The sequence below is a fragment of the Ursus arctos genome, unplaced genomic scaffold (assembly GCF_023065955.2).
Source record: "Ursus arctos isolate Adak ecotype North America unplaced genomic scaffold, UrsArc2.0 scaffold_13, whole genome shotgun sequence".
Taxonomy (NCBI): domain Eukaryota; kingdom Metazoa; phylum Chordata; class Mammalia; order Carnivora; family Ursidae; genus Ursus; species Ursus arctos.
Window position 1 is genome coordinate 44,401,025 of NW_026622797.1, and position 27,439 is coordinate 44,428,463.

At 38.8% G+C, this 27,439-nt stretch overlaps 1 protein-coding gene across 2 annotated transcripts in view; it reads left to right on the top strand.

Moving 5' to 3' along the window:
* FRK (fyn related Src family tyrosine kinase) overlaps nt 1–27,439 on the top strand; it is a 137,841-nt gene that overhangs the window by 27,620 nt on the left and 82,782 nt on the right. Inside the window, exon 2 of one of the 2 annotated variants that reach the window (XM_044380340.3) lies at nt 11,669–12,428. In XM_044380340.3, coding sequence (XP_044236275.1) covers nt 12,055–12,428 — 374 coding nt within the window. In that variant the 5' untranslated portion in view covers nt 11,669–12,054. Of the gene's footprint in view, nt 1–11,117; nt 12,429–27,439 lie in introns of those variants that run through there. The other variant, XM_026489246.4, reaches the window with a different exon arrangement.

Here is a 27,439-nt window from a genome sequence, read left to right on the forward strand (position 1 = left end):
TTTCAAGATTCCAGACACCAATTACACCCATCACAAGTCTGTAAATTGCAGTGCTATATACAACTCTACATATAAATGATTTAACAGGAGATTTTCAATATAAAACATAATTATTATAAGGTTAGTTGTTAAGGTGCTAAGCACTTGAAAAAAAAAAAAAAACTAACCTTCCTAAAGAGTCCCTCATTATTTTTGAAAAATTACTGGAGGTTTTCATCTGAAATTAACTAACGTATTTCTTTAAACTTGACTTCAAATAGTAGGTATTTATGAGGTTAGTAGTTTTGGGTTTTGTTTTTTAATTAAGAAACAAATGAAAAATGATGGCTGGGTGGCTCAGTCGTTAAGCATCTGTCTTCATATGTCTTCCGCTCAGGTCATGATCCCAGGCTCCTTGCTCAGCAGGGAGCCGCGTCTCCCTCTGCCCGCCGCTCCCCCTGCTTGTGCTCTCTCTCTGACAAATAAATGAATAAAGTCTTTTTAAAAAAAAAAAAAAAAAGAAACGAAAAAAAAATGCTTAAAAACATGAGGGCAATTAAACAATGACCATTAATGTGAACAGTAGAAATCTGAATATGGTTACTTAGAGAGTCCAATTAAAAAAAAAAAAAGAATGCCAAATATACTACTTATTTATCAAGAGACAGAAAAAAAAAGGCCTAGATGAACAGGAAATTCTTGAAATTCTGCCCAATTACTTGGCATGAATATTGGAATATTGTAATCTGGGAAGTTTATTATAAGAACTTTTTTGTTCCTATATAAATCATGTATGTATAAGTCAGAGCCAGTACATTTGTTGTTATTGGTAATGACTACAAATTTGACAACCTTGGGTAACAGAAATAAACCTATTACATGTATCTCTTTTAATTGGAAAATGCTGATTGGACATACGATAATGTTCTCCCTCCACCTTGGGTTAGGAGTTTATTAATGCTATTGGAATTTTGCAAATGCAGGCAAACCTCGTTTTATTGTGTTCCACTTGATTGTGCTTTGCAGATATAATTTTTTTTTTAATTAGTTGAAGGTGTGGGACCCCCCTGCATCAAACAAGTCTGTCGGCACCATTTTTCTGACAGCATTTGCTCATTTTGTGTCCCTGTATCACATTTTGGTAATTCTCACAGTATTTCAGACTTTTTCATTATTATCATATTTGTTATGGTGATCCGTGATCGGTGATCATGACTCGCTGAAAGCTCAGATGATTGTTAGCATTTTTTAGCGATAAAGTGTTTTTAAATTAAGGTTTTGTCTTTTTTTTTTCCAGAGATAATGCTCTTGCAGACTTAATAGAGTACAGTATAGTGTAAACATAACTTTTATATACACTGGAAAATCAAAAAAATAATTTGACTTGCTGTATTGTAGTATTTGCATTATTGTGGTGGTCTGGAACTGAGCCGGCAGTATCTTTAGGCTGTGCTCATACTGAAATAATTTTGCTGCTGGGTAGATGAGAACCTTGATTAATGAAGTATCTGTTTAACAGGCAAGGACAAGCCACCTGGGTGCACCATAGATACCTATTTCGATTTTAGAAAAGGCGTATCAGCTGCTTCTTGGAGATTGTATATACAAGGAATACTCCGTACTTTTGGAAAGCAAGTTCTTTATCTAAGCCCCTTTGCAGATCTCTTTAGAATACTGTTTCAGTATCCTGCCGAAATCTAGATATACTTTGCTCATTTTGTGTCTTTAATAGTGCCCAAGAATGAAACGAAGAGCTTTGAAGAGGTTTTTTTTTCCCCCCTTTTTTAAAGCTGAATTAATTTTCTTGTAAGCAAGGGAACTCATATCAGTAAAGAAATTCACTGAATAGTTCACTGAAGGGAAGAGTCATGGTTTGTGAACTGTGAGAAATGGGGTTTGTTGGTTATGCTCTTTAATATTGAAAACATGCCCTCTAGATAGGGACAGAATGAGGCCAGTGCTCAGTGTTGGCTGATGTTTGCCGCAGTCCATTGTCATTGATTGGGAAAAGTATTTCAGTTATGGACAGTAAGGATCTGGGAAGCGGGCTCCTCACGGTTCATGTCCTCCATGACATGAAGGTTTTAGCTGGTAACAACCAGTTATGTAAAATAAAACCTCAGCATTTGGTTTGGTATCTCCTGAGTGCTGCTTCAAGTGAAAAATTTTCCCTTTGTATAGCAATTCTATATGAAGAAAGAAATTGAAGTTAATTTGGCATCCTTTTTTTTTTTTAATCCATTTTGGCTTCTAATAACCACAACTCTCTCTTAAATTTCAAGTCTCAGGAAAATATGTCTGGTCCTCTTTCTCTAGTCTGAAATGAACATTGTACTCTTCGGCTGAGAAAAATGGGACAAACTTAGAGTTAAGTTGTTACCATGTGCTTCAGATATTAATGCTATCCCTTCCTCTTCCTCATCATCATTTTCTTTATGTATAACTTGAACTCTCTGTAATGTATTTCATATTCTTTAGTTCGTTCTGACAGGTTCTTGTCATTCTGCACTGTGTCAGGCTAGTGTCTGGTCTCACCAAAGCTGGCTAAATGAGAGACTGAGGAAGGCCAAGATGAAACACATCAAAGATTCCAGGGTACCAGGCTGTATTTGAATCAAAGGAAGAAACTGAATTTTGCCCTGAAGATCCTATTTCCAAATAAGGTCATAGTCTGATGTATTGGGAGGTAGGACTTCAACCTATCTTTTTGGAGGGACCCAATTCAACCAATAGCACACTGTAAGAGAGAAGCCAAGTTTGGAGGTTAGCGTAACCTCTTTGAGGAGCTAGGCTGAAAAGTAAAGGATACATCTGCATGAGGGTTCTGAAAGGAGTGTTCTTGACTGGGAGAATGGTGAGTAAAAGGTTGCTGGTCAGAAAAAGGCCTTGGCTGTTGCCTTAGTGAACAGAAATATGGACACTGTGGCTGGACCACAGAGAGCCAAGGAAGGAGAAAGGGGGAAGTGGGAGGGGGGTGCTGGAGATGGGCCAGCAGGGCATTGTACCTAGAGATACAGAATTTGGAATTTATTTCCAGTGATGGTAAGCTATTGAAAAACACAAATCTGACTTATATTTTAATTTTTTAAGTTTATCTTTTTATCTTTTTTAATTTTTTAAAAATTTTTTAAAGATTTTATTTATTTATTTGACAGAGAGGCGGCAAGAGAGAGAACACAAGCAGGGGGAGTGGGAGAGGGAGAAGCAGGCTTCCCGCCGAGCAGAGAGCCTGATGCAGGGCTCGATCCCAGAATGCTGGGATCATGACCTGAGCCAAAGGCAGATGCTTAACGACTGAGCCACCCAGGCACCCCTAAGTTTATCTTTTTATTTATTTAAGTAATCTCTAGCCCAATGTGGGGCTCAAACTCCTGACCCTGAGATCAAGAGTTGTATGCTCTTCCAACTCGGCCAACCAGGTGCTCCTGAGTTATATTTTTATTTATTTTTAATGATTTTATTTATTTATTTATTTATTTATTTGAGAGACAAGGAGAAAGAGAGAGAGTGCAAGCAAGCACAAGGAGGGGGAGGGTCAGAGGGAGAGGGAGAAGCAGGCTCCCCACTGAGCTGGGAGTGTGACACGGGGCTCGATCCCAGGACCCCGAGATCTCTACCTGAGTTGAAGGCAGACGGTTAACCAACTGAGTCATCCAGGTGCCCCAATACTTTTAAAGATTATTTCAGAGACAGTTGCGTGGCTTGGTCAATTAAGCATCCAACTCTTGATCTCAGCTCAGGTTATCATCTCGGGGCCATGAGATCGAGCGCTGTGTCAGGCTCTGTGCTGAGCGTGGAGCCTGCTCAGGATTCTCTGTCTCCCTCTCCCTCTGCCCCTCTCTCTGTCTCTCTCTTTCTCTCTCTCTCAAAAAAAAAATGAAACTAAATAAAAATTTAGTAAAGATTATTTGGGCTGCCATTTGGAGAGTAAACTGTGGCAGAGCAAAAGTGGAAGCAGGGAGGTCCCCTGTGCAAAGGATGGCATTCTAGATTCTCCTTGAGATGCAAAGAAATGAGGGACACACACTTAACTTCAAGGACAGAGCAATGTGCTTGGGGAAAACAATGCAATTACACATAAACAGATATTAAATGACTTGAAGTATTACAATCTGTGTTTTAGATGAATGATGTTCACCCTCAGCATGCATTATTGAGTACCTATTAGGTGTTAGGCATTATGTTCCTATTGGAAGCAAAGGAAGGCTACATACAATAAGTGTGTAAAGAGGTTAGAATCGATTGGGTAAGACAGATATGAGTTAAATGATAGAAATGGTTATAGGATGTAGAAGGGGACACGAATGAGGATGTAGTCGATTCTGTTTCATAAAGCGGTCAGGAAAGAATTAAGGAGGGAGACACTTTCTCCGACTCTTATATAAGTATCCATATTTATCTGGTGAGTAAGTTGGAGGACATTTGGGTACAAAAAGGGAAAGGAACTGGGGGAAGCCATTATTAGGCAGAAGGGGAGGATTGGGTAAAAGTTAGTATGTATGAAGAAGCAAGACATGTTTGGGGACTCTAAGACTTAAGCTGTTATGAATAAAGCTGCTAAAAATATTTGTGTACAAGTTTTTTGTATGAACATGAGTTTTCATTTCTCAGGGATAAATCTCTAACAGTATATAGTTGCTTCATACAGTAGTTACATGTTTAGTTTTATGAGAAACGGCCAAACTGTTCACCAGAGTGACTGTACCATTTTATATTTCCAGCCGCAGTGTATGAGTGACCTGGCTTCTCCACATCCTTACCATCCTCACTGGGTGTTGTCTTATTTTTTATTTTAGCCATTCTGATAGGTGTGTAGTGAATATCTCATTACGGTTTTAATTTGCCTTTTCCGATAGCTAATGACGTTGAACATCTTTTTATGTGCTTATTTTCTATCTGTATATTTTCTCTGGTTAAATGTCTATTCATATCTTGTACATGTTTTCAAATTGGATTGGGTTTTTTTTTACTCCTGTTAAATTTGAAGTGTTCTTTGTATATTCTAGATGTTGGTCGTCTGTCAGAGTTGTGGTCTATAAATACTTCATGTATCTCCTCTCAGTCTGTAGCTTATATTTTCATTCTCTTAACAGGGTCCTTTGAGAACAAAAATTTTACTTTTGGTAAAGTCAAGTTTGTGAATTTTCCTCTTATGGATAGTACTTTGGGTGTTCAGTCTGTAATCTTTTTGGTTAGACCTAGATCCTAAAGATTTTCTCTCAGATTTTTTTCGGAAAGTTTTATAGTTGTACATTTTACATTCAAGTTCATGATGCTTTGAGCTAATTTTTGTGTAAGATATAACACTTAGGTTGAAGGTCTTTTTTTTTTTTTGTCTGTGCATGTCCAATTGGTCTGGCACAATTTGTTGAAAAAGCTGTCTTTTCCTAATTGAATTACTTTTCCATCTGTGGCCAAAATCAGTTGTGCATATTTGCATGGATCTCTTTCTGGGTTCTCTATTCTGTTCCACTGATCTATGTGTCTTTTCTTCTGATGATTCCACACAGTCTTGATTACTGTAGCTATGTAATATGTTGAATATCAGGTAGACTGATTACTCCTATGTTATTTTTCTTTACATCAAGGCGTTTTAAATACGAACAGCTTTATACTCTAGCAAGATCACTCTTTCTACAGTGGAGAATGGATGGGGGAGCATAAGATTGGAAAGAGGAAGATTATTAGAGAGTCAGAGAGAACCAAAGATGTTTTAAGTTAAGTCAGTATCGGTGGGATGGAGAGGAAGTCAATAATGAAAGCAGATGTTAGACAGTTTGAATTCTCAGGATTTGTTCATTGATCAGCTAGGGGGATAATGAAGAAAGAGAAGGTTAGGGTCCTTCTTAAGGTACTAATTTGACATGATTTTGACTGAGGCAGAGAATACGTAAAAATGAAAGGTTTTGGGGCGCCTGGGTGGCTTAGTCAGTTAAGCGTCTGCCTTTGGCTCGGGTCACGATCTCAGGGTCCTGGGATCGAGCCCCATGTTGGGCTCCCTGATCAGTGGGGAGCCTGCTTCTCCCTCTCTCTGCCTGTAGCTCCCCCTGCTTGGGCTCTCTCCCTCTCTGTCAATTGGATAAATAAAATCATTTAAAAAAAAAGGTTTTAAGAGAATCATAATGAAGGTTATTTTGGATCTGTTAAATTTGAAATCGAGGTGCATGTCCAATTGGTCTGGCACAATTTGTTGGACATTCTATATAGACCATGACTATATAGTTTGATATCTCAACAGATAAGGTTGGGATGGAGGTGGAGGTTTGAAAGTTATCAGTAATTGAAGCCATAGATGCAGAGGGTGGGGCCACCCAATAGTGTGTATACCCAGTGAAGGGTTCTAGCCAAGGTACCCAGTTAACATTCACTCTGAGGGATAGGTGGAGGAAGACCCAACTGGCAAGTTACTGAGAAGAATTGCAAATAAAGGAGAAAATCAAGAAGACAACATTGTAAGAGGCTTAACACAACCATCTTTGTCAGTGAAGAGTGGTCAAATGGAATGAGGTTGGAAAGGAGTGATTTGATTTGACAAATGGCAAAATACCGGTGACATCAAGTGACCAAGTTCATTGATGTGGCATGAGGTGAAGCCAGATTGCAGTCTCTGAGTGGGAAAGGAAGAGAAAAATGGGAAAGAGGAAACATTCACTATTTCTCTGAGAAATGTGGCTGAAGAAAGAAGAGAGGCAGAGTGGCACCTACAGTGGGATAAAGGATTTAACATTCGTTTTCTTTTTTTCTCCTTTTTTCCCTTTCTTTTTTCTTTTGTTCTTCTCTTTTTAATGCTCGAGAGACTTAAGCTTAATTATAGGCTTTGAGGAAGGCACCTACCAAGAAAGGCAAGAGGAGAGCTAATTGATGGAGTCAGATCCTACAGAGGAATAATACCAAGAGCACGAGACGTGAGATGTAACCACCTTTTCTATCACTGAAGGCGTATCAGTTAGAATTAGTCTTAGGTACATATAATAAAAAGTCAAAATAATTATACCTCACGTAGAGAGCAGATAATTTGTTTCCCATATTGCAAACAAATCTGAAGGTAGGTACTCCTCAGACACAAGTTCCTTTTTATCTTTTGCTCTTTACATTTTTAAGGTCACCTTATGGTCTAAGATGTCTGCTGGAGGTCTAGCCATCTCAACTGAGTCCCAGGGAAGCAGAAAAAGAAAAGAGGAAAGGAAAAAAGAATTGACCTCCCAGCTAAGTCCAGCTCCTTTAAGGCACTGTCCTAAAACCCCACCTAAGGACTTCTGCTTACTTTTTTACTGGCCCTTCTACCTGTAAGGAGGGCTGAGAAATGTATCTCTGGATTTTGCTTCTATAAAAGTAAGGTTCTGTTAGTAAGGAAGAAGAAACTGGGTATTGGGTAGAGAAGTAGAAGTTTCTGTCCCCAAAGGAAAGAAAGTACAAGGATTTACTGATTTAGATATATTTTTTTGATGCAAGAACAGGAAATTGAATTGGTTAATGTTGGATAGACTGGGAATTTCTGTGAATGTCTGCAGCAGGGTCATCACTGGAGAAAGAGGATACCCACAGAGACGCTGAGGAGAGTGGTGGACAAATTTGCCATAGTGTTACGAGAAAATGAAGGGAACAGCAGCTGACCGGACTAGCATATAAAAGAATGTGGAACTATGCTAAGGGCTTAGCAGGAGTTGGAGATCATTAATTTGTCTTGGTATCAAGCTGAATAGCTGTGGGATTTTCTGTTGCAGTGTTCAGCAAATAGGATACAGGAGCATGGTTAAATTCATTTCATGTTGTGGATGTGCTGGGTGTGGGGGTTGCATAAGCTAGAAAAACTCAAGAGGGAAAAATTAGTTTGTCAGAAAGGGATAAAGAAGGCCCAGACAAAGTGTGGGACTTTCATTCGGATCTCAAAGTGCAGGCAGGAGTCTGTTGGGAAGGGAGAGAATACGAAGCACAGGAGGTGCGATCAGAGGTGGGAAGGGACAGAGCACATTAGAAGACACAGCATAGCAATGTGGCTGAGTGCCAGGGCTACCGAAGGCCTGAATGGAAGGAGGGTGTGGAAAGGGCACAGCTGACAAACTGTAGAGTACAAACTCTCTAGCCTCAAAGTCCAAGCCATATCTTCCAGGCAGTGGGGATCTGATGGAGGTTATTGTGCAGGAGAATGATTTAATAAGATTAACGTGGTGTCAGTTTGCTCCATCCAAGGATGGGAGGGAGATTGGCTGCAAGCCGGAAAACTCGTCTAGGAGGCTGGCAAAGGGATCCGACATTCAGGAAACCGTAAGAGAGGAAAGAGGGTTAGAGGCAGAGGACAGAAGGTCTCCCTCACTGTGCTCCCAGGACTTCTCACACTACAGAATTCTTGCTCTCAAATGTGAGTGACTTGCATAGTGTTTCTGTCACCCCGTGAAGCTCGCCCCTTCCTTCCTTCCTTCCTTCCTTCCTTCCTTCCTTCCTTCCTTCCTTCCTCCTGTCTCTTCTTCTGTTTTTCCCTTTCCTTCCCTTCCCTTCTCCCTTTCCCTTCCCTTCCCCTCCCTCTCTCCCTTCTTCCTTCCCACTCTGCCTTCTGTGTTCTTTCTTTTTTTCCAGAGAGAGAGAGGTGGGGGAGGGGCAGAGGGAGGAGAGACACTCCTTAAGCAGGAGCCTGACTCAGACCGAGCTTGGTCTCACAACCCTGAGATCATGACCTGAGCTGAAATCAAGTCAGACGCTTAACATTCTGAGCCACCCAGGAGCCCCTCTTCCTCCCTCCGTCCCTCCTTCCCTCCCTGCTTGCTTGCTTGCTTCCTTCCTCCCTCCCTTCCTCAATACTTATGGAGAAGAAAATCTGATTCTTGTGGGGAAAGCAAACAAGTAAGAGAACCAAGTTGCATTCAGCAGGTGACCAAGTAGAAGTAGTGTGTCAGGTTTTAGGGGTGCACAGAGTAGAGACCTCTGATCTGTTATGCAGAGGAAGTATCAATTGAACGCAGCCTGGAAAAATCACAAAGAAGTCACGGGGTTGGGTGAGGGGCGGGGAGGGGAGGGGGAAAAAAGGTGCAGGAACGCGGGCTTCAGGGGCACTAGTTGCTTGGGGAACCTGCATGACAGTGTGTGTGCAACAGGGAAGGGCCATGAGGTCAGAGAGGTTAGCAGGGCCTTATGTGTCCTGATAAGGAATTTGGGTTTGACTCCAGACATGCTGGATTGTCCTGAAGGATTTTACACAGAAGAATGACATTAGCTTCTCTTTAGAGTCATCAAAACTGAGAAGTTAACAATCTCAGGCTTTGGAGACAGATTGAGACCAGGGTGTTACTCATGGTTCAGCCACTTGGTGGCTGTGTGAACTTGGACAAGTTACTTAACCTCCCGAAGCCTGGGTTACTTCTTCTTTAAAGTTGAAAACAAACAAACAAAAACCCTGCCTTCCTCATAGGTATTATTGTTTTTATTTTCTGAGAATTAAGTGAATACCATTTGTAACATTCTTAGCACAGGGCCTGGCACATAGAAAGCTCTCCATACCTGATGGCTACCCTTTACCAGCACTCATATCATTACTACTATTGTAAACATTGCTCTGATAGTGGTATGCAAGGTGCATCAGAAGTAAGGGATAAGCTGGAGGAAGGGAGACTGCTTAGGACACCTCTGGAATAATCTAAGGAAGAATATTTTATTTTATTTATTTTTTTGTCCAGTACCCAGCTGTCATTCAGAAGGAATAAAAAAATTTGTGGAATAAATGAAAAGGAAGACTGAGCAGAATTAAGTGATTGATTAGCTCTGAGAAACCAGGGGGAGAGTAAAGGATGACTTTAAGGCTTCAAGCTTGGGTGACTGCAGAGTTCTGGTACTGTTGACACAAAGAAGCCCTTTCTCTCCCCATCCCATGGCTCAGCCTTCTCAGACCATTGCTCGCCTGACACCTTCGGATGGTCACCCACTTTTTCAATTTCATTCATTAGCTCAGTGACTGTGCTGTGCACGGCTGCCACTTTGTCTTTTTCCAGAATGCCTTGTCATAACCTTAATGGAGGCATATCTGAATTTAAAATCTTCGGATTCTTGAAGTCTCAAACTCCACTTGCAAATTGGTTTTGAATACCTCTCTCTAGCTGCTTCCAAATCTCATTTCATTTTTAGATCCTATAGATGTCTCTGGAAAGACTAGCATCCTGTGCCTCTATGTGAGGGCGTTAATAGAATCCCATACTTTTACAATTAATATTGTGTCTGAAACAAAATATTCTTATGGCTTCTCAATATTATATAATTGCCATTTTCTCTTATATATAGAATTATATTTTCGGTCCCATGTCACAGACAGACAAACAAAACTGGCTCGTCTCTTGGCTTTTCTTTTCCTACTAAAGTGGTACTTCTACTCTAACTCTGAAGTCAGTTGGAAAAACCTGGGAATTTGACATGAGGTCTTGTTCTAGCCAGGTTATCTGTCCACCGTGAATGACTGATTTTAGTACCAGGTAAGAGCAGATGGGGCCGAAGCCATGGCCATGGTTCTCTGGTTATTGGGGTTTTTTGCTTTTTCCTTTTCCTTGAATTTGATTATTCTGATTATTAAAAATGCCTTACTGTTTGTCAAAGAACAGGAATTTTGAGAGTGTGCTGAGGCTTGGTCACCCAGGTCAAGCCTCCAGCAACATATAGAGAGGTTGTTTTTTAGAGTGGAGATTTTTATTAAACGTCTTATACAAAAACAAGTGACACATGATAAACGAGTTGAGAGTGGTCTCCACTAGTGGAAGTGGCAGAGTGTTGATCTGTCCACATTCTCTGCCTGGTTGTTCTTGGGATCCAGACCACACATTTGTGAGTCAGCTGTTTCAAACAAGAGGAAGCAGAGCAAACCCCACTGCCCGTCAGGGTGGCTGTCTGCTCAGCCTCATTCGCTCCTGAGGTCCTACCGATGAAGTCAGTCAGAATTCCTGTAGACCTGGAGCCAAAGTTGAACAGAAGGATTCCCAACAGCGGCACACAGGCAGCGCTTCTACTCCTTCTCTCTACTGGTGCCGTAGTCTGTGTGTGTGTGTGTTTCAGAAATAGTACATGAGAGATGGGAAATTAAATGTCTCTGTGGGAAAAAGCCGTGTTACAGGTTCTCAGCATTTTAGTCAGCTGCTCTCGTATTTTTCCAGACTGTAAATATATTGTGAAGCTATTAAAAATCTATTCATAGTGATGAAAAAAGGTAGGAACTAAGTAGTTCTTTCCCAGTTGCCATTTGTCCAGTAACAAATACTAGACACTTTGATTATCCTTTTAATTTCCCCTAGTGGTGGCAAAATAATCCTACTCATCTTCATGAGGGGAAGAAATCTGTGCTGGGAACATAGCAAGACTATCTCCCTGGGCTAGCCTGTTTGTCCAGTAGCATGGACTTTGGCAGCTGTTTTAAGAGTTTGACTTCCTGGTGAGGGCGCTGGTCTCTCTTGGGTGTGGGAAGGGAGAGGTAGAGAGGACGGGAATCTCTTAAATCACAGACAAAAGGAAACCAGGAAGTAAGGAGAATTTATTACAGTCTGCTCATAGCTCAGGATGGTAAAGGCAGTAGGCTCAGCTGGTTGGTTAATCATTAGCAAAAAGGAAAGAGCGGTGGGGGTCAGGACAGGCCAGACCACAGAGACGGACTGGAAGCAGGGAGAGAGCTCCTGGCAGAGGCAAGGTGGCATCTTACCTGCAGTTCACCTCTTTCTCTTAGGAACTTTTCCTCGGGACATAAAGCAAGATGACTCTTCTGTTCTCAGACGTTTGTCTGAATGAAGCCCTCTTAATTTTAATTTTGCTGTGGGATTCCTAAGCAGACAAGAAGAAAGGACATCTTCCCCCGGGCAGCCTCCCAGCTCCCACTCGGTTTTGCTTTGGGGTAGCAGCTCCGGCCACAGAAAGCAAGCAGGCGTGTGTCCCCAAGCGGGGATCACTGTGGGCAGGTCTGCCCGTTGTTGTGAAACAGGGCTTTGCACACTCTCTGAAGCCAAGGGAATTGGTGCTGACTTCCACGTTGCCTGGTGGAAGAAGAGAAAGTGGATCTGCAGAGACCGAGGGGAGAGGGAGAAGCCCCTCTCCCCTCCTCCCTACCAGAGCACCATGGGCAACGTCTGTCTGAGGTTGCGGGCTTTCTTGCGGCCCTGTCTCCCCTGCTTGTTCCAGGAGGCCGACAAGCCGGTGGTGGTGATTGAGAACCCAGGGGCCCGCTGCTCCCCGGATCCTCCCCAGCTGCAGAGTCAGGAGCCCAGGAGAAGCCATGGCCACTACTTCGTGGCTCTGTTTGATTACCAGGCTCGGACTGCAGAGGACCTGAGCTTCCGCGCGGGTGACAAGCTCCAAGTCCTGGACACTTCCCGAGAAGGCTGGTGGTTCGCCAGGCACTTGGAGAAAAGGGGAGGTAGCTCTGGCCAGCCGCTACAGGGCTATATTCCTTCTAACTACGTGGCTGAGGACAGGAGCCTGCAGGCAGAACCGTGAGTAGTACAAACCCACACTTTGTTTCTCAACTCTCTGAGGGCGGGTGTCGAGTTTTCCTTCTTACCTATCTGCAACCCCCTAATTTCCAAAGAGCTGCCCAGAAAGTATGAGGAAGTACTGGCAAGAACCTTCTAATTGAAACACACCTCTCCAGCTAAGTGAAAGGGAAACTGTCAGGTAATTGTTGTGGAAATAACTTCTATTACAATACCTATACCCACGGGCCCTGGGTGCATCTTCATCAGTGTAAACAAGTGATGCATTTAACACCCGACCTTTTCTTTGGCTGTAAAATAAGTCATAACTCACTTTAATAACGGAACTGCATTTCATTTGCAGGTGTATCACAGATCTTCCTTAAAATCACACTTTCAAATCTGAAGTTCAGCTCTCTCTCTCTCTCTCTTAAAACTTTTGAAGCATCAACCCCCAACCCTAACTCTAATTTTAATCCTTTTTCATTCTCCTAGGCACACACAGGGCCAACTAACATAGAGGGTAACGTTTAGAAGATGCTAATTTTTCACTATTTTTTCCCAGTGAAATCATGACTAGACTTTTTTCTTTGAGTACCAGATATGGACTTATGCTACCCAAATTGTGATAGCTTGGAGCTTTTATAACGATTAGAAACTGGCCAGCTACAGATATTTAGTAAGTTTTAACAAGTAAAGTGTAATGGCAGTATTTCCTCAGAGGAGGCAATAAAGACTACTCTGATATTTGAAAAAATCCTATGAATTATGATGGACCCACAGAGGAATATTTTATATACTTCACCACTCATTCATCCATAGACTCATCCACCCACCCATCCATGCATCCATGCATCCATCCATCCATGCATCCATCCATCCATCCATCCATCCATCCATGCATCCATCCACCCATCCATGCATCCATCCATCCATCCATCCATCCATCCAACCATGCAAGTGCCAGGCACAGTAGTGGTGTGGTGAGTGGGGGAGGAGGGAGGTTATACTAGTGGTGGTTGAATATAAAGTAGGTAAAAGGTTTGCTGGGTTGAGAAGCAAGTGGGAACTGTTACTGGCCCTAACTTGTCCCTGCCTGGTTCCAGACCGGGAATGTCTCTCAAGACTCATTTCATAGAATGGATCCTTAGTAGAGGAATGAACCACTGGGGATTCACTCATTTTCTCATATGGTTCTCCTTTTTATGAGAGCTGTGGCATACTTTACTAGCCCAGGGAATAAAATGGCAAGGAGGTGCCATTGGGACAGTATTGCTGCTTTCTAAAGTCAAATACAAATACAGAAGGAGGTTTGGTAATTTTTGAGATTCTTCCCAACACCAGGAACCTATACATGTTAAGAAGGGTCTTATTTTATACCCAAATAGAAATAAATTGAAATCTAGACTTTTGATGAATGGAATTGTTCTCAAATGAGAAAATCATCTGCGTAAACATTTGTTTTCTGTGGTAATCTATAGGAAATACCATAGTCATTGAATGCTTACTTATGTGCATTTATGTTTTTACTACTATATGATTTACAGGTATGGTATGGTAAGATATGGTATTATAGATGTTTTATATTCAGTGCAACATATGCATACTGTATGAATGAATACTAGAATATTAATAACTAGAGTCTTGAACTCATATCTACTAATATTTTTTATCATTCTATTTTTTATTCATCGTAAGTGTACTCTTTAATCCCCATCCCCTATTTTCCCCATCCTCCACCCTCATCTCCTCTGGTAACTACAGTTTGTTCTAGTCATTAGTGAAGAATCTGTTTGTTGGCTTCTCTCTCTCTCTTTTTTCCCCCTTTCTTATTTGTTTTGTTTCTTAAATTTCACATATGAGTGAGATCATATGGTATTTGTCTTTCTCGGACTTACTGATTTCCCTCAGCTTTATACTCTCTTGTTCTATTCATGTTGCAAATGGCAAGGTTTCATTCTTTTTATGGGTGTATAATATTCCATTATATATCTGTACATATCTATGTAAGTATCTATCTATGTATCTATCACATCTTTAACCATTCATCTACCGATGGACACTTGGGCTGCTTCCATATTTTGGGTATGGTAAATAATGCTGCAATAAATATAGGGATGCATGTATCGCTTTGAATTAAGTGTTTTTGTATATTTTTTGGTAAATACACAGTAGTGTGATTACTGGATTATAGGATAGTTTTATTTTTAATTGTTTGAGGAAGTGGCTTCACCAGTTTGCCTTCCCACCAACAGTGCAAGAGGGTTCCTTTTTCTCCACATTCTCACCAACACTTGTTGTTTCTTGTATTTTTGGTTTTAGCCATTTTGACAGGTGTGAAGTGATATCTCATTGTAGTTTTGACTTGCATTTCCCTGGTGATGAGTGATGTTGAGCATCTTTTCATGTGTCTGTTGGCTGTCTGGATGTCTTCATTGTAGAAATGTCTGTTCATATCTTCTGCCCATTTTTTAATTGTATTATTTGTTTTTTGGGGTATTGAGTTGTATCAGTTCTTTATATATTTTTAATACTAACCCTTTATCACATATGTCATTTTCAAATATCTTCTCCCATTCAGTAGGTTTCCTTTTAGTTGTGTTGATTATTTCCTTCACTGTGCAGAAACTTGTTATTTTGGTGTAGTCCCAATAGGTTAGTTTTGCTTTTATTTACCTTGCTTTGGGAAACGTAGCTAGAAAAATGTTGTTAGGGCCAGTGTCAGAGAGATTACTGCCTGTGCTCTCTTCCAGGATTTTTATGGTTTCAAAAGTCTCACATTTAGGTCTTTAATCCATTTTGAGTTTATTTTTCTGTATGATGATAGAAAGTGGTCCAGTTTCATTGTTTTAGATGTTGCCGTCCAGTTTTCTCAACACTATTTGTTGAAGAGACTGTCTTTTTCCCATTGTATACTCATTCCTCCTTTGTTGAAGATTAATTGACCATATAACTGTGGGTTTAGGGGTGCCTGGGTGGCTCAGTCAGTTAAGCATCTGCCTTTAGCTCAGGTCATGATCCCAGGGTCCTGGGATCGAACTCCACGTTGGGCTCTCTGCTCAGCAGGGAGCCTGCTTCTCCCTCTCCCTGTGCTTCTTCCCCTGCTTATGCTCTCTCTTGCTCTCTGTCAAATAAATAAATAAAATCCTAAAAAAAAAAAATAAATGTGGGTTTATTTTGGGTTTTCTGTTCTATTCCATTGATTTATGTGTCTGTTTTTATGTCAGTAAATAAATAAAATCTTTAAAAAATGTGGGTTTATTTTGGGTTTTCTGTTCTATTCCATTGATTTATGTGTCTGTCTTTATGTCAGTACCATACTGTTTTAATTACTACCGCTTTGTAATAGAATTTGAAATCTGGAATTGTGGTACCTCTAGTTTTGTTTTTCTTTTTCAAGATTGCTTTGGCTATTTGAGGTCTTTTTTGATTCCATACAAATTTTAGGGTTCCTTGTTCTAGCTCTGTGAAAAATGCTGTGGTATTTTGATACAGATCACATTGAATGCGTAGATTGCTGTGGGTAGTATAGATTTCTTATCAATATTTGTTCTTCTAACCCATGAGCATGGAATGTCTTTTCATTTCTTTACATCATCTTGAATTTCTTTCATCAGTGTTTTATAGTTTTATATTTGCAGATGACATGATACTATATACAGAAAACCCTAAAGAGTCCACCAAAAAAACCTACTAGAACTGATAAATGAATTCAGTAAGTCTCAGGATACAAAATCAAAGTACAGAAATCTGTTGAATTCCTATATGCTCATAGTGAAACAGCAGAAAATGAAATTAAGAAAACAATCCCATTTACAATTACACCAAAAACAATAAAATATCTAGGAATAAACTTAAAGAGGTGAAAGACCTATACTCTGAAAACCATAGTCTACTAATTTTAAATGTACTCAATTTATATAACTGCTTAGGACCTCTGTTTGCTCATCTCTAATGTCCCTGGGGTCATGTGGATCTTTGGGTTCCCTGATGGTCTGGGAACATGAGCTCTTAATGTTTCATATGTAGTGGTTTAGCTACATTCATCCTTGACAGAGAAGTAAATGCTGAAGAAAACAAGTAAACTGAAATAAGACAATTCAGAAGTGATAACATTCTGGGTAACAGGCTGAAGCAGTGTCCTTTGCTTATTTAGATTATATTTGCCTAACAGACACAAAGTAAGACTACTGAAATATCATAGCTATTTTTTTAATTCTCATGGGCTATCTGTAACCAAGAATACTTTTTGTTTTCTGCACCTAACTCCTGACCTTTTTTCTCTTGGAATTGGTTCTCAGCAGTATTCCTATGTGTCACTACTGGCCTATAGTAGGCTCCCCTTGGGACCTTCACATGCACTGGAAAAAGAGCTTCATGCCCAGAAGATGTTGCTACTGTGCCTCTTGGTCAACGTGGGCCATTTCTTTTTGCTTAAGTGTCCCCCATGGCCTTCATCTATGAACAGAGGTTATTAATGAGAGTTCTTGCCACCAAGTGGCTAAATTCCTTCAGTACTTTCCGTGCAGGTAGCTGCAGCCTCTAGAATTCAAGTCCATTTCAAGTGATAGTGATTTAAACTTAACAGGGAAGCAGTTAACAGTCTTCTGAGTGAGGGTGCCCAAGTGGCCCACACAGTGCCTTAGTACCCGGGGAATGACAAAAGATGTCTTTTAATATCCTTCGTCATTGAGTGTTTCAATGTTATACTTCATTTTTTCCTTTCAAATACTGTGGAAGTTAATGTAATTTATTTTACAATGAGCTCAGTATATAGTATTACAGATTATTGTTTATACTTACATGTGTGAGACGGGAGGCAGTGGGAAACCACTGAAAACTGGGCCATCTAATTCCTAAGTAGACTAGTTTAATGCAATGCATGTTAGTATTTATCTGTTTGCATCTTTATTCTTGGCTTGCTGAAATAAGGAAACAATGCACATACTTCTGGAGTTACCAGTGTCAGGGCAATCAGTTGAAGGTTTTAGCGTTTTTGTTTGTTTTTTTAATACTAAGAAGTAGAGATGTTAAAAAAAGAACTACGCTATTGTTAAAAGATAAACCAATTTAATACTAGATTGTTACTCCACCTTGAAATACCTTTTCTGAATATCTTGCATTAAGTGATATAATAAAGCCATTCTTAGTGACTTATTTCATCTCTAGGAAAAATTACTATATTCACCTTAACTTCAGTTGGAACTCCTAGGTCCTTTCATACATAAGTGCTTCAACATCTTCAACATAGAATTTCTCAAAACCCTTGCTCTTAGAGTCTGATTACTCAGAACACCATTTATATTTTTTCTTTTTAAAAAAATTATTTGTTTTTATTTAAATTCAATTAACGTATAATGTATTATTGGTTTCAGAGGTAGAGGTCAGTGATTCATCGGTCTTATATAACACCCAGTGCACATTACATCACGTGCCCTCCTTAATGCCCATCACCCTGTTACCCTATCCTTCCAACCCTCTCCCTTCCAGCAACCCTGTTTGTTTCCTATGATTAAGAGTCTCTTATGGTTTGTCTCCCTCTCTGCTTTCATCTTGTTTTATTTTTTCACTCTCTTCCCCTATGATCCTCTGTTTTGTTTCTTAAATTCCACATATCAGTGAGATCATATGATTATTGTCTTTTTTTGATTGACTTATCTCGCTTAGTATAACACCCTCTAGTTCCATCCATGTCACTGCAAATGGCAAGATTTCATTTTTTTGATGGCTGAGTAGTATTCCATCTGTTTACATTTTTTATTCACAGTGTTTTTAGAGATAAAGTTCACCCAGAAAATAATGGTATGGAAATTACATCTAAATCTTGGAGCCAAGAACAATGGCTTTAAATTCCATGTTTTTACTGTAAAAAATATAGTGATGGAAAGCAAAATGGTCAGCAATTGTACAATTTACATGTAGCAAATCATTTATCTACAAAGGGTTTAAATCGCCTAATTGTCTAAGTGTGCTTTATGTGGTACTCACATACTTTATACCAAATTAAACTACAGAAGCCTTCAGTGGAGAGCTTTTCTCCTCCTTTCAATTGCCATATAAAGGCAGATTATTTCCAGTTCCTCTCCTATTCACCATTTGTGAGCTGCTTTGAAAAAAAAAAATATTTGTACCTTGTAATTTTGTTGGTAGTTTATGCTATGAAATAAAAGTGTTAGAATTTTATGATGTATAAAGGTAATGGAATTTCTCCCCATCTGTTTAGGGCATATTTTCCTAATTGTGCTCCTCTTTAATGTGTCAAACTAGAGTTCTATCAAAATTTTATCTAATTTAGGTCATTGCCATTGTCTGTCTTGAAGAAAGTAACATTGAGAAATAAAGTGGTATATGCTCAGGAAGAGAATTCTTTTACCCCACCATTTTAAAATACAATTGGAAGGGTGCCTGGGTGGCTCAGTCCTTAAGCGTCTGCCTTCGGCTCAGGGCATGATCCCAGGGTCCTGGGATGGAGCCCCACATCCGGCTCCTCCACTGGGAGCCTGCTTCTTCCTCTCCCACTCCCCCTGCCTGTGTTCCCTCTCTCGCTGGCTGTCTCTCTCTCTCTGTCAAATAAATAAATAAACTCTAAGAAGAAAAAAAAAATACAATTGGAGCTTCACTATTTGGTGATTTCTTTCTTTCTTTCTTTTTTTTTTTTTTGGTGATTTCAGTACTGTTGAATTTGATAACTATCCAATCCAAGTTGTACATAGTGTTCCTAGTTATTTTCAAGCTAGATGTCAGTAGACTTCTTTCTCAGCTGGAAAATGAAGCCACCTTTTGAATCTTATTAGTGAACAATGTAGTTTAAAAATTAAAATTATTATTAATACACAAATAAATGAAGACATCATATATAGATATATATTTTTTGAGTATAATTGACATACGATGTATGAACAACAACCAAAAAAAGCAACTCTTTCTCTAGTAACAGTATTGATTTTTTTTTCAGGTTTTCAACAAATTACTAATGATGGAAAAAATTTTATATACAAAAATAAATGATATGAATACTATAAAAATTTTTTATATGGGTGAATTAACTTAGAAGCTACTGTGCTTCAATCCTAAAGATTAGAGCCTAAATTCCAATTTAATCAGATTCGTTTTTTGAAAGAAATAATATTCTATTGTTTTTTTGAATTTGTTTGTATTCATGTGAATTTATTTAAATGTTTAGTTTGCCTCTGTAGATACATCCTGGTATTTTTTTTGATGAATAAAGGTCAAACATCTCACCAAACTAACATTGCCAAAGTAGACACAACCTTCTATACAATAAAGTAGGGCTAACTTTTGTTAAGCAACTATTATGTCCTGTCTACTAGGTCTCGAGGCTCCCAAGAGAAAAACAAACAATTAACTCTGCCTGATTATCAACTCAGAAAATTCCCTTTGGACTTTCCAACTCTCCATGAGAGAGTACTGCCATGAGATACCACGATGTCACAAAGACAGATCAGAGCAATCTTTGGCTTCTTCTGCTGTATATTTTAACTAGGTCAAAATGTTAGTGGCATAGAATTTTAATCAAAATAGAATGCTAATTTCCCTTTTTTAAATGTGTTTAAGAACACAGGCTGTGTGACCAGATGATGTAGATTTGAGTCTGGCTCTGTCATGGCTTAGCTGTGTGAACTTGAGCAAATTATTTGACCCCTCTGCCTCAGTTTCTCATATGTAAAATAGGAATAAGAATGACACCTATCTTGTGGGGTCATGATATGACATAAATGTGATTTTTTGTGCAGAGCTTGACGTACGGTAAGGGCTTCATAAATGTTACCTATTATTGAGTTGCATGGCTCTCCATTTACTTCTGTCTAAATAGTGCATACTTCGTGTGTCTTCAGTCTAGCCTCAGCTCACAGTATTTTTCCCCTGGAATGGGTTTCACAGGCTGCGCATCTTTTAATCTGTTTTCCATACTCTCCGTCACTGCGGTCTTGGGCTTCACTTGGGCAGGGTGTCCTGCCTGCAAAAACCTCTCCCTCCTTTTTTCCTGACCAATGCTCACCCATTTTCAGTCTCACCCTGTTTGTTCCTCTCTCCCTGAAGCCTGCCTTTTCTTTTTTCTTTTCTTTTCTTTTCTTTTCTTTTCTTTTCTTTTCTTTTCTTTTCTTTCTTTCTTTCTTTCTTTCTTTTCTTTCTTTCTTTCTTTCTTTCTTTCTTTCTTTCTTTCTTTCTTCCTTATATTTTTATTTATTTGACAGAGAGAGAGAGAGCACAAGCATGGGGAGAGGGAGAGGGAGAAGCAGGCTCCCCAAAGAGCAGGGGGCCTGATGCAGAACTTGATCCCAGGATCCTGGGATCATGACCTGAGCCGAAGGCAGACGCTTAACTGACTGACTGAGCCACATAGGCGCCCCTCCCTGAAGGCTTTCTGGACTTCCTGGACTACATGAGGTGTTCATGCTTAGAGCCTTTAACATCATTGATCACCATTGCTTATCTATTATCAGAGACTAAGCTCTGGGTGTGGGAGGTGGAGAGAGCTTGGGCCCCAGAGCTTAGTGTGGTGCCTATGCATAGTAAGCACTCCTAAATATTGTTTGGGTAAATGAATAATTAAATGAATGTTTGCTTATCTACAAATCTCAGATCTTTTAAAGAGCAGCTGACAAAACTACTTTTTTTTTTTTAACCGTTCCATTCTGAGTTGCTTTTTTACCTACCAGAAATATCTAATGAGTCTCTAAAGGCATAGGGCATTTTGCATTCATTTCTCAATGAATTGTTCATGTCTTAATTTTTGATTAAACTCATAGTCATAATAGCATAGTTTCCAGGTCCCAGAAATTAGTGGCTCTGATCCACTGCTGGGGAAAAAATACTTAGGTGTCACAGATTGATTTGAATATTATCTATGATGTAGAATGAATATCAAGCCAGAAACAGATTGTGAATCTTATTGAAATGGTATTTAAAAATCACATACATACATATTAAACTATATTGTGGTTATACTTAGAGTAAAGGAATTATTGGCCTGAGCTTTTAAATGGACAGAAAACCAAAACCCAATTTACAAAATTAATGTCGTGGGGCCAGACTTGTAATTTTAGCTTTTATGCTTAACAGACATAATTTCAAATTATTTTGTATATGAAATATTTTTCAGATTATGCATGCTGAAAGTTTGATGCTTTACTGAATATTAATAGATTTTCACTGTCATATTCTAAAACATTACCAAACACAATAATTATGTGTTCTTTTTACTAGTTTTCTTACTAATTAGCTGCTAATTTCTCTGCAGCATTTTCTGACTCCCATTTTTAATGGGGGTTCTTAAAACTTATTAGCACTGGAAAGATTGGACCAGTTTTTCTGGGGGAAGGTAGTTATGCAGATTGGTAATAGCTTAGATGGTATTTTAGACCTCCTTATGGCTGTTTTCCTGAAGCCTGCAACTTTTGTATAAGTTTATGTGGATTTTTTTGAAGATCAATGTAAGAAGAATTTTGCCGAACTATAGAGATGCAAATGTAGATCATGTGATCTATGTTACACACCTTCATGCTTATTTAACTAATTTCAGATGCCCTACAGACTGTCCCTTGTGTATGATCTTTTTGTCATGATGTCATTTTTTTTCTGCAAAGTTTTTAATTAGATTTTTTCCTATTTAAAAATTGAATTAATTTTAGTGTTAGATTCTTTAATGTTTTTATTTGTCTTCTTTTTTATTCGTATGCATATTTTGTAGTGCCTTTAAAGTCAGACTAAATTTCTCACTTAGAGATTTTTTCGTGAATTTTGAGCCTTTTGAAGGGTAAAATGAGAATGCAATTCAAGAAGTGCTGTAACTAAGAACTTTTGTAATTCAAGAAATACTATCACTATATTAGGTATCCATTTTGAAAGGCATTTGGAATCTTATATCAAAATAAATATTTCCATTAACACAAATGTTGCATACCACATTGGCATCATGATTTAGATGATTTAAAAGAATCCCGTATGGTTCCTGTGAAAGGCCGGTATTGTTGGTAGATTTAAAGTCACTCTGAAGCTATTCCAATCTCACATATATCTTTTCTTCTATATCTGAATATTAATCAATTACGACATACCACGATTCTCATTAAGGAGGGACATCATGCTGTAAGCCCCAGAATTGTGCTGCTGGCAAAGTCCCTTCTAGGAAGTCATCTCTGGAGGGTGCCTGCGTTATTTCTATGAAGTAGGACTCAGGACACTTTCTCCAAAATCTCCTCAGCATTTCTAGTTATTGAGAAAGATAAGAGTCTATGAGATTCGTGTATCCATTCAGTAAGCATTTCGTGTATATTTACTTTATTAAAGGCACTGTTTTTGTGTAATGGGAGATATCAAAATGAACAAGACAGTGCTTCTTCTCTAGAGAATTTTAACAATCTCTGGAGGTAAGACAAATAAACCAAGAATGTATGTCAGTGCCTGTCAGCCAAAGATCACCAGGAATATACCTGTGCTGGTCCCTTACTCCGTGTGGGGAAGCAGAACACAGCATGGGCAACAACAATGGACCATCTCAGTAAGAGCATGTTAGAAAGGATGCATTATAGAATTTGGGGGTGTAATTTTGGGGAGGGTTGAAAGAAGCGAGGCGTCGTCTGGATTGACTACTGTCACTTCCTAGTGGGGATAACTGTATGATTGGGTATTTTAATAAATTTTGTTGAGAAGGAGGGAAGACGAGTTCAAGGTAAGGCTGTAACTGGTAAAGAAACAACAGTAACTTGTGTTAGCCAAGATAAGGGGATGTTTGGCCATTTTTGTGGCTAGATAATATCCATGTCTTTGTGGGTATTCAGATGTGATTAAGAGTGATCTGATCTTGTGTGGGACTTGCTCCATCATGGTCACAGAGTGGCCTCATCTGATGTTGATGTTCTGTGAGGTTATGTTCAACAGGAGAACATCAAGGCCTACTTGTAGCATAAGTCCAGCCCTTGGATGTCAGGGACTGTTTTTCTTAGCTATCGTAAGACGGGTGCTGATAAATGCCATAAGAGTAGCACAAACTGTCATGTGGCATGCACTTAAAAAAATTATTATTTAGTGAATGAATGAAGAAACAAATACATGGATCAGTCCTGGTTTGGGAAAAATCACACTTCTTTCAGGGTTCAGCTCGTAAGACTCTTTTCTAAGAAGGTTTTTTTCACCTTTATTGGAAGAATTCATAATTTATTCTTCCTATGACTTTGTATTTCTTCTCAATAAAATGATGGATATAAAGATGGAATTTTGAATTTTGAAGGCATTCACACAGAGGTGTTATAGATGTCACAAGAATAAGAATTGCAGAATATTGTAGACTTCACAAGGATTATAAGAATCGTACAGAGTGAGTCTAAGAAATAGGAGAAAGGGCCAAAGATCAACTCTTTAGGAATGTCCATATTTTATAAGTCAAGCAGAGAAAGACAATTATCATATGATTTCTCTCATCTATGGAACATAAGAACTAGGAAGATCGGTAGGAGAAGAAAGGGATAAAGAAAGGGGGAGTAATCAGAGGGGGGAGTGAAGCATGAGAGGCTATGGACTGTGAGAAACAAACTGAGGGCTTCAGAGGGGAAGGGGGTGGGGGAATGGATTAGGCTGGCAATGGGTAGTAAGGAGGGCACATATTACATGGTGCACTGGGTGTTACACGCAACTAATGAATCATCGAACTTTACATCAAAAACCAGGGATGTACTGTATGGTGACTAACATAATAAAAAAATATTATTATAATAAAAAAAAAAGAAAAATCAGTACCAGTGCAATCTGGGAAAGTCTCAGCTCTGTTTCCAAAGGCTTTGAAGATGGAGGAAAAGGCAATGAGCTGCAGAGAGAATGAGTACAGTTAATAGAAGCTGGAAAGGCAAGAAGCAGATTCTCCCCTAGGGCCTCCAAAAAAAACAGTGCAGCCCTGCAGACACTTTGCTTTTACCCCAGGGAGACCCGTTTTGGACGTCTGACCTCCAGAATATAAGAAATAAATTTGCGTAAGATAACAAAAAAAAAAAAAAAAGAAAGAAAAGAAAAGAAAAACAAAAAAGAAATGCCCATATTTTAGGTAAGTGCAGTGTATGGATTACAGTAATGGCCCCGTTGGTTCACACCTCCTTGCTTCCACACACTTCGGAAGTCCCCTCCCACACAAACTCTCAGCTTAGCCAATGGAATAGTAGTACATGTGACAAAAACAGAGATCGAAAAGTGCTTGCATCCTGGGACTTGCTTTCTTACTGTTCTTGGACTTCTGCAAGTACCATGAGAAAAACCCAAGCAAACCCCCTGGAGGATGAGAGACTGTGTGAAGAGAGGCCTTATTTGTCCCAGCTGAATTTCCAGCTGACCGGAGACTCATGGTCAAGCCCAGTTAAAATCAACAGAGTCCATCCCAAATCACTCACCTCTAGATTCATGAGTTAACTAAATAGTTGTTTTGAAGCAAAACCTAACTAATCAAGAAGAGCCAGTGAAAGAAACAGTGAAGAATTCATGAAAGTAGAACAAAAACAAACAGCATATTTTTCAAAATAATAAGATAGAATGTCAAGAAGGAGATTTTTGTGTCAAATGCTAAAAAAAGATTAGAGTAATGAGAAAGAGGTAAAAACTATTCACATTTCTTGGGATTATTGATGGCACTAAAAAGCAGTTTCATAAAGTAATTATAGTGATTCATGAGGTGAAGAGAGTTTAACGAGGAACTTCATGCTTCATTCTAGGACTCTGCACTGGGAAGGTTAGGCTGGGCTGAGCCATAGGAAAGAATATCGTATGAATGAGCTTTGCACATGGGACTTGGGTCCATCTTGACCCTCAGGGAAAGCAAAATCAAGAGAGGCAGTTGGAACCCAGCTGAATAGAGCATGCATGGTCCTAAGGACTATGTCTGTTTGGTTTCAGGTTTCACCCTCTTAGGGCATCAAAGTTGGTAGCTTTTCAACATCCTCTGGTGTGTTGGGATATTTAGCATTTGGTGGTTGGGGTTGAGCGAGAGTAGGTTGAGGGTTCATTTTTAGCATGGTTAGTTTGGCCTTCCCAAAATTGTTGGAAAAATTAATGAGTTTTTCTCTTTGGTGCTATACTTCTAAGTTTTGGGGTCATGTGGGAAGATTGAACTCAGTCATTTAACAGCTCCTTAAGAATATTTCAATACTTCATTATATACTTTGCATCTACATTTTTATTTTTATTTATTTAATTTTAATTTTTTTTTGCATCTACACATTTAGTACTTATTTTCTATGGTATAATAGTGGTACTGTTTTACAAAATAAAGAATGCACTTAGATCTATCTCTTCCAGCAATGTTTTATATACAAAACACAATATATGGTCCTCTTTGTATTTTCCTAGAAGACAGGTGAGGAGTGGGTTAGGTAAGCCTTGACTATCTTCTATTGTATACTACAGTTAGAATATTCACTGTTTAGCTTTAAACTGTTATAATACAGTGAATACAGCAGTATTTCAGATAAAAGCAATACAAAAGTGACTCAATATCTTGTATCTGTATTATGCAATAGTTTATAGGAAAACAGGCAGATACTGATTTTGCTGCTGAATCATTTTGAACTCTGTGCTCTTACCAAAAGCCTAACTTAAGGAAGCAGTAGTTATACAAAATGGAAAGTCATGCGATTTATTTAGTAGGTCCTGGTAAAGTGGTAGAAAGCAAAATAGTTTCATGATAATTAGTGCAGATCAAAGAATCCCAACAGATGACTTTTCACTTATAATTATTTTGGTGCTTAATGAAACTCCTGATAGCTTTTAAAGCATAATTGCCCATTTCCCAAAAAATTTAATATTATAAAATATTCTAGTTTATCAATGGCTTTAAAAAAACATTTTTTTGAAAACATGTTTCATTACTACAAAATAATATATGCAAGCTTATGGTAAATTTTAAAACATAATGAATAATGAACATCCATTTAACCAGCTAGCCCATGAACTAGGCTACTACTAATAATGGGCCTATGAGTTCCTCCCTGCCCCATCTCCAGAGCAAAACCTTTTTCCTAGAAAATGTTGATCGCAGCTCAGTTTCTAATAGCAAAAGACTAGCGTTACTCCAAATGCCCATTAATAGGAAGGGATAATTTGTGGTTTATTTATTCAGTGGAATATTATACAGTAGTGAAAATGATTAATTGAATGGCATGCAGCAGCGTGGATGAATTGTGGAAGCATAATGTCGAGTGAAAAGAAAATTTCAAGAGATTGCACGTAGTATGATTTTATTTTTTAAAGTCTGCAAATAAGGGAACCCAATAACATTGTTTGCGTAGGCACACATGTTAGTAAACTGTAAAGTAAAGTAAGGGAATGATAAACAGTGGCTATCTGGTGTACTCATCTGAGTATTGTAAATTCTGTACTTTTGTAGAACACTTAAATGATTAGAAGTCACTTACGTCGTGAGAAATAAAGGGTAGCAAATGTACTGGCCAAAAGGTCACATACAAATATTGTGATTGAACGTTATCTAGTTCATGATTTTACCTTCCTCATAAAATGACTTTCACTGAATTGTCCTTTAATATTACCCTCCTAACATACATAAGAAAGATATAAAAACATACAGCTTTTGCAATTTCTGTTGTCATCATCCACTATGACTTTTAAGATGCCCTTCCCCCAAATTTCAATGACAAGAATCCTTAACCTGTAGACCTTGGACTCCTAGAGGCTCCAGAGATAGGCTTGAGACAGTCCACGAATCCTCTGAAACTGCGTGTCAAATTTGTGTGATGTAGATTTGTGCATTTTTTAGGGTAAGGGTTATAGGTTTTATGATATTCTAAAAGGAATCATGTTTAAAAAAAAAAAGGTGTAGGAACCTGTGTTATAAAATTAGCACAGGCAAAGTTTGTTTCTCTTGAAAGTTATTTACTTCCATATAGCAGATAATAAGAATTTTATTACACATCGCTTTTTTTTTTTTTTTTTTATTCTTAGGTACTAGGAAGCTCAGTCCAGTTGAATGCTTGTTCACGACAACTATTTTTTACTTTAAGTCTGGCTTATTTTCT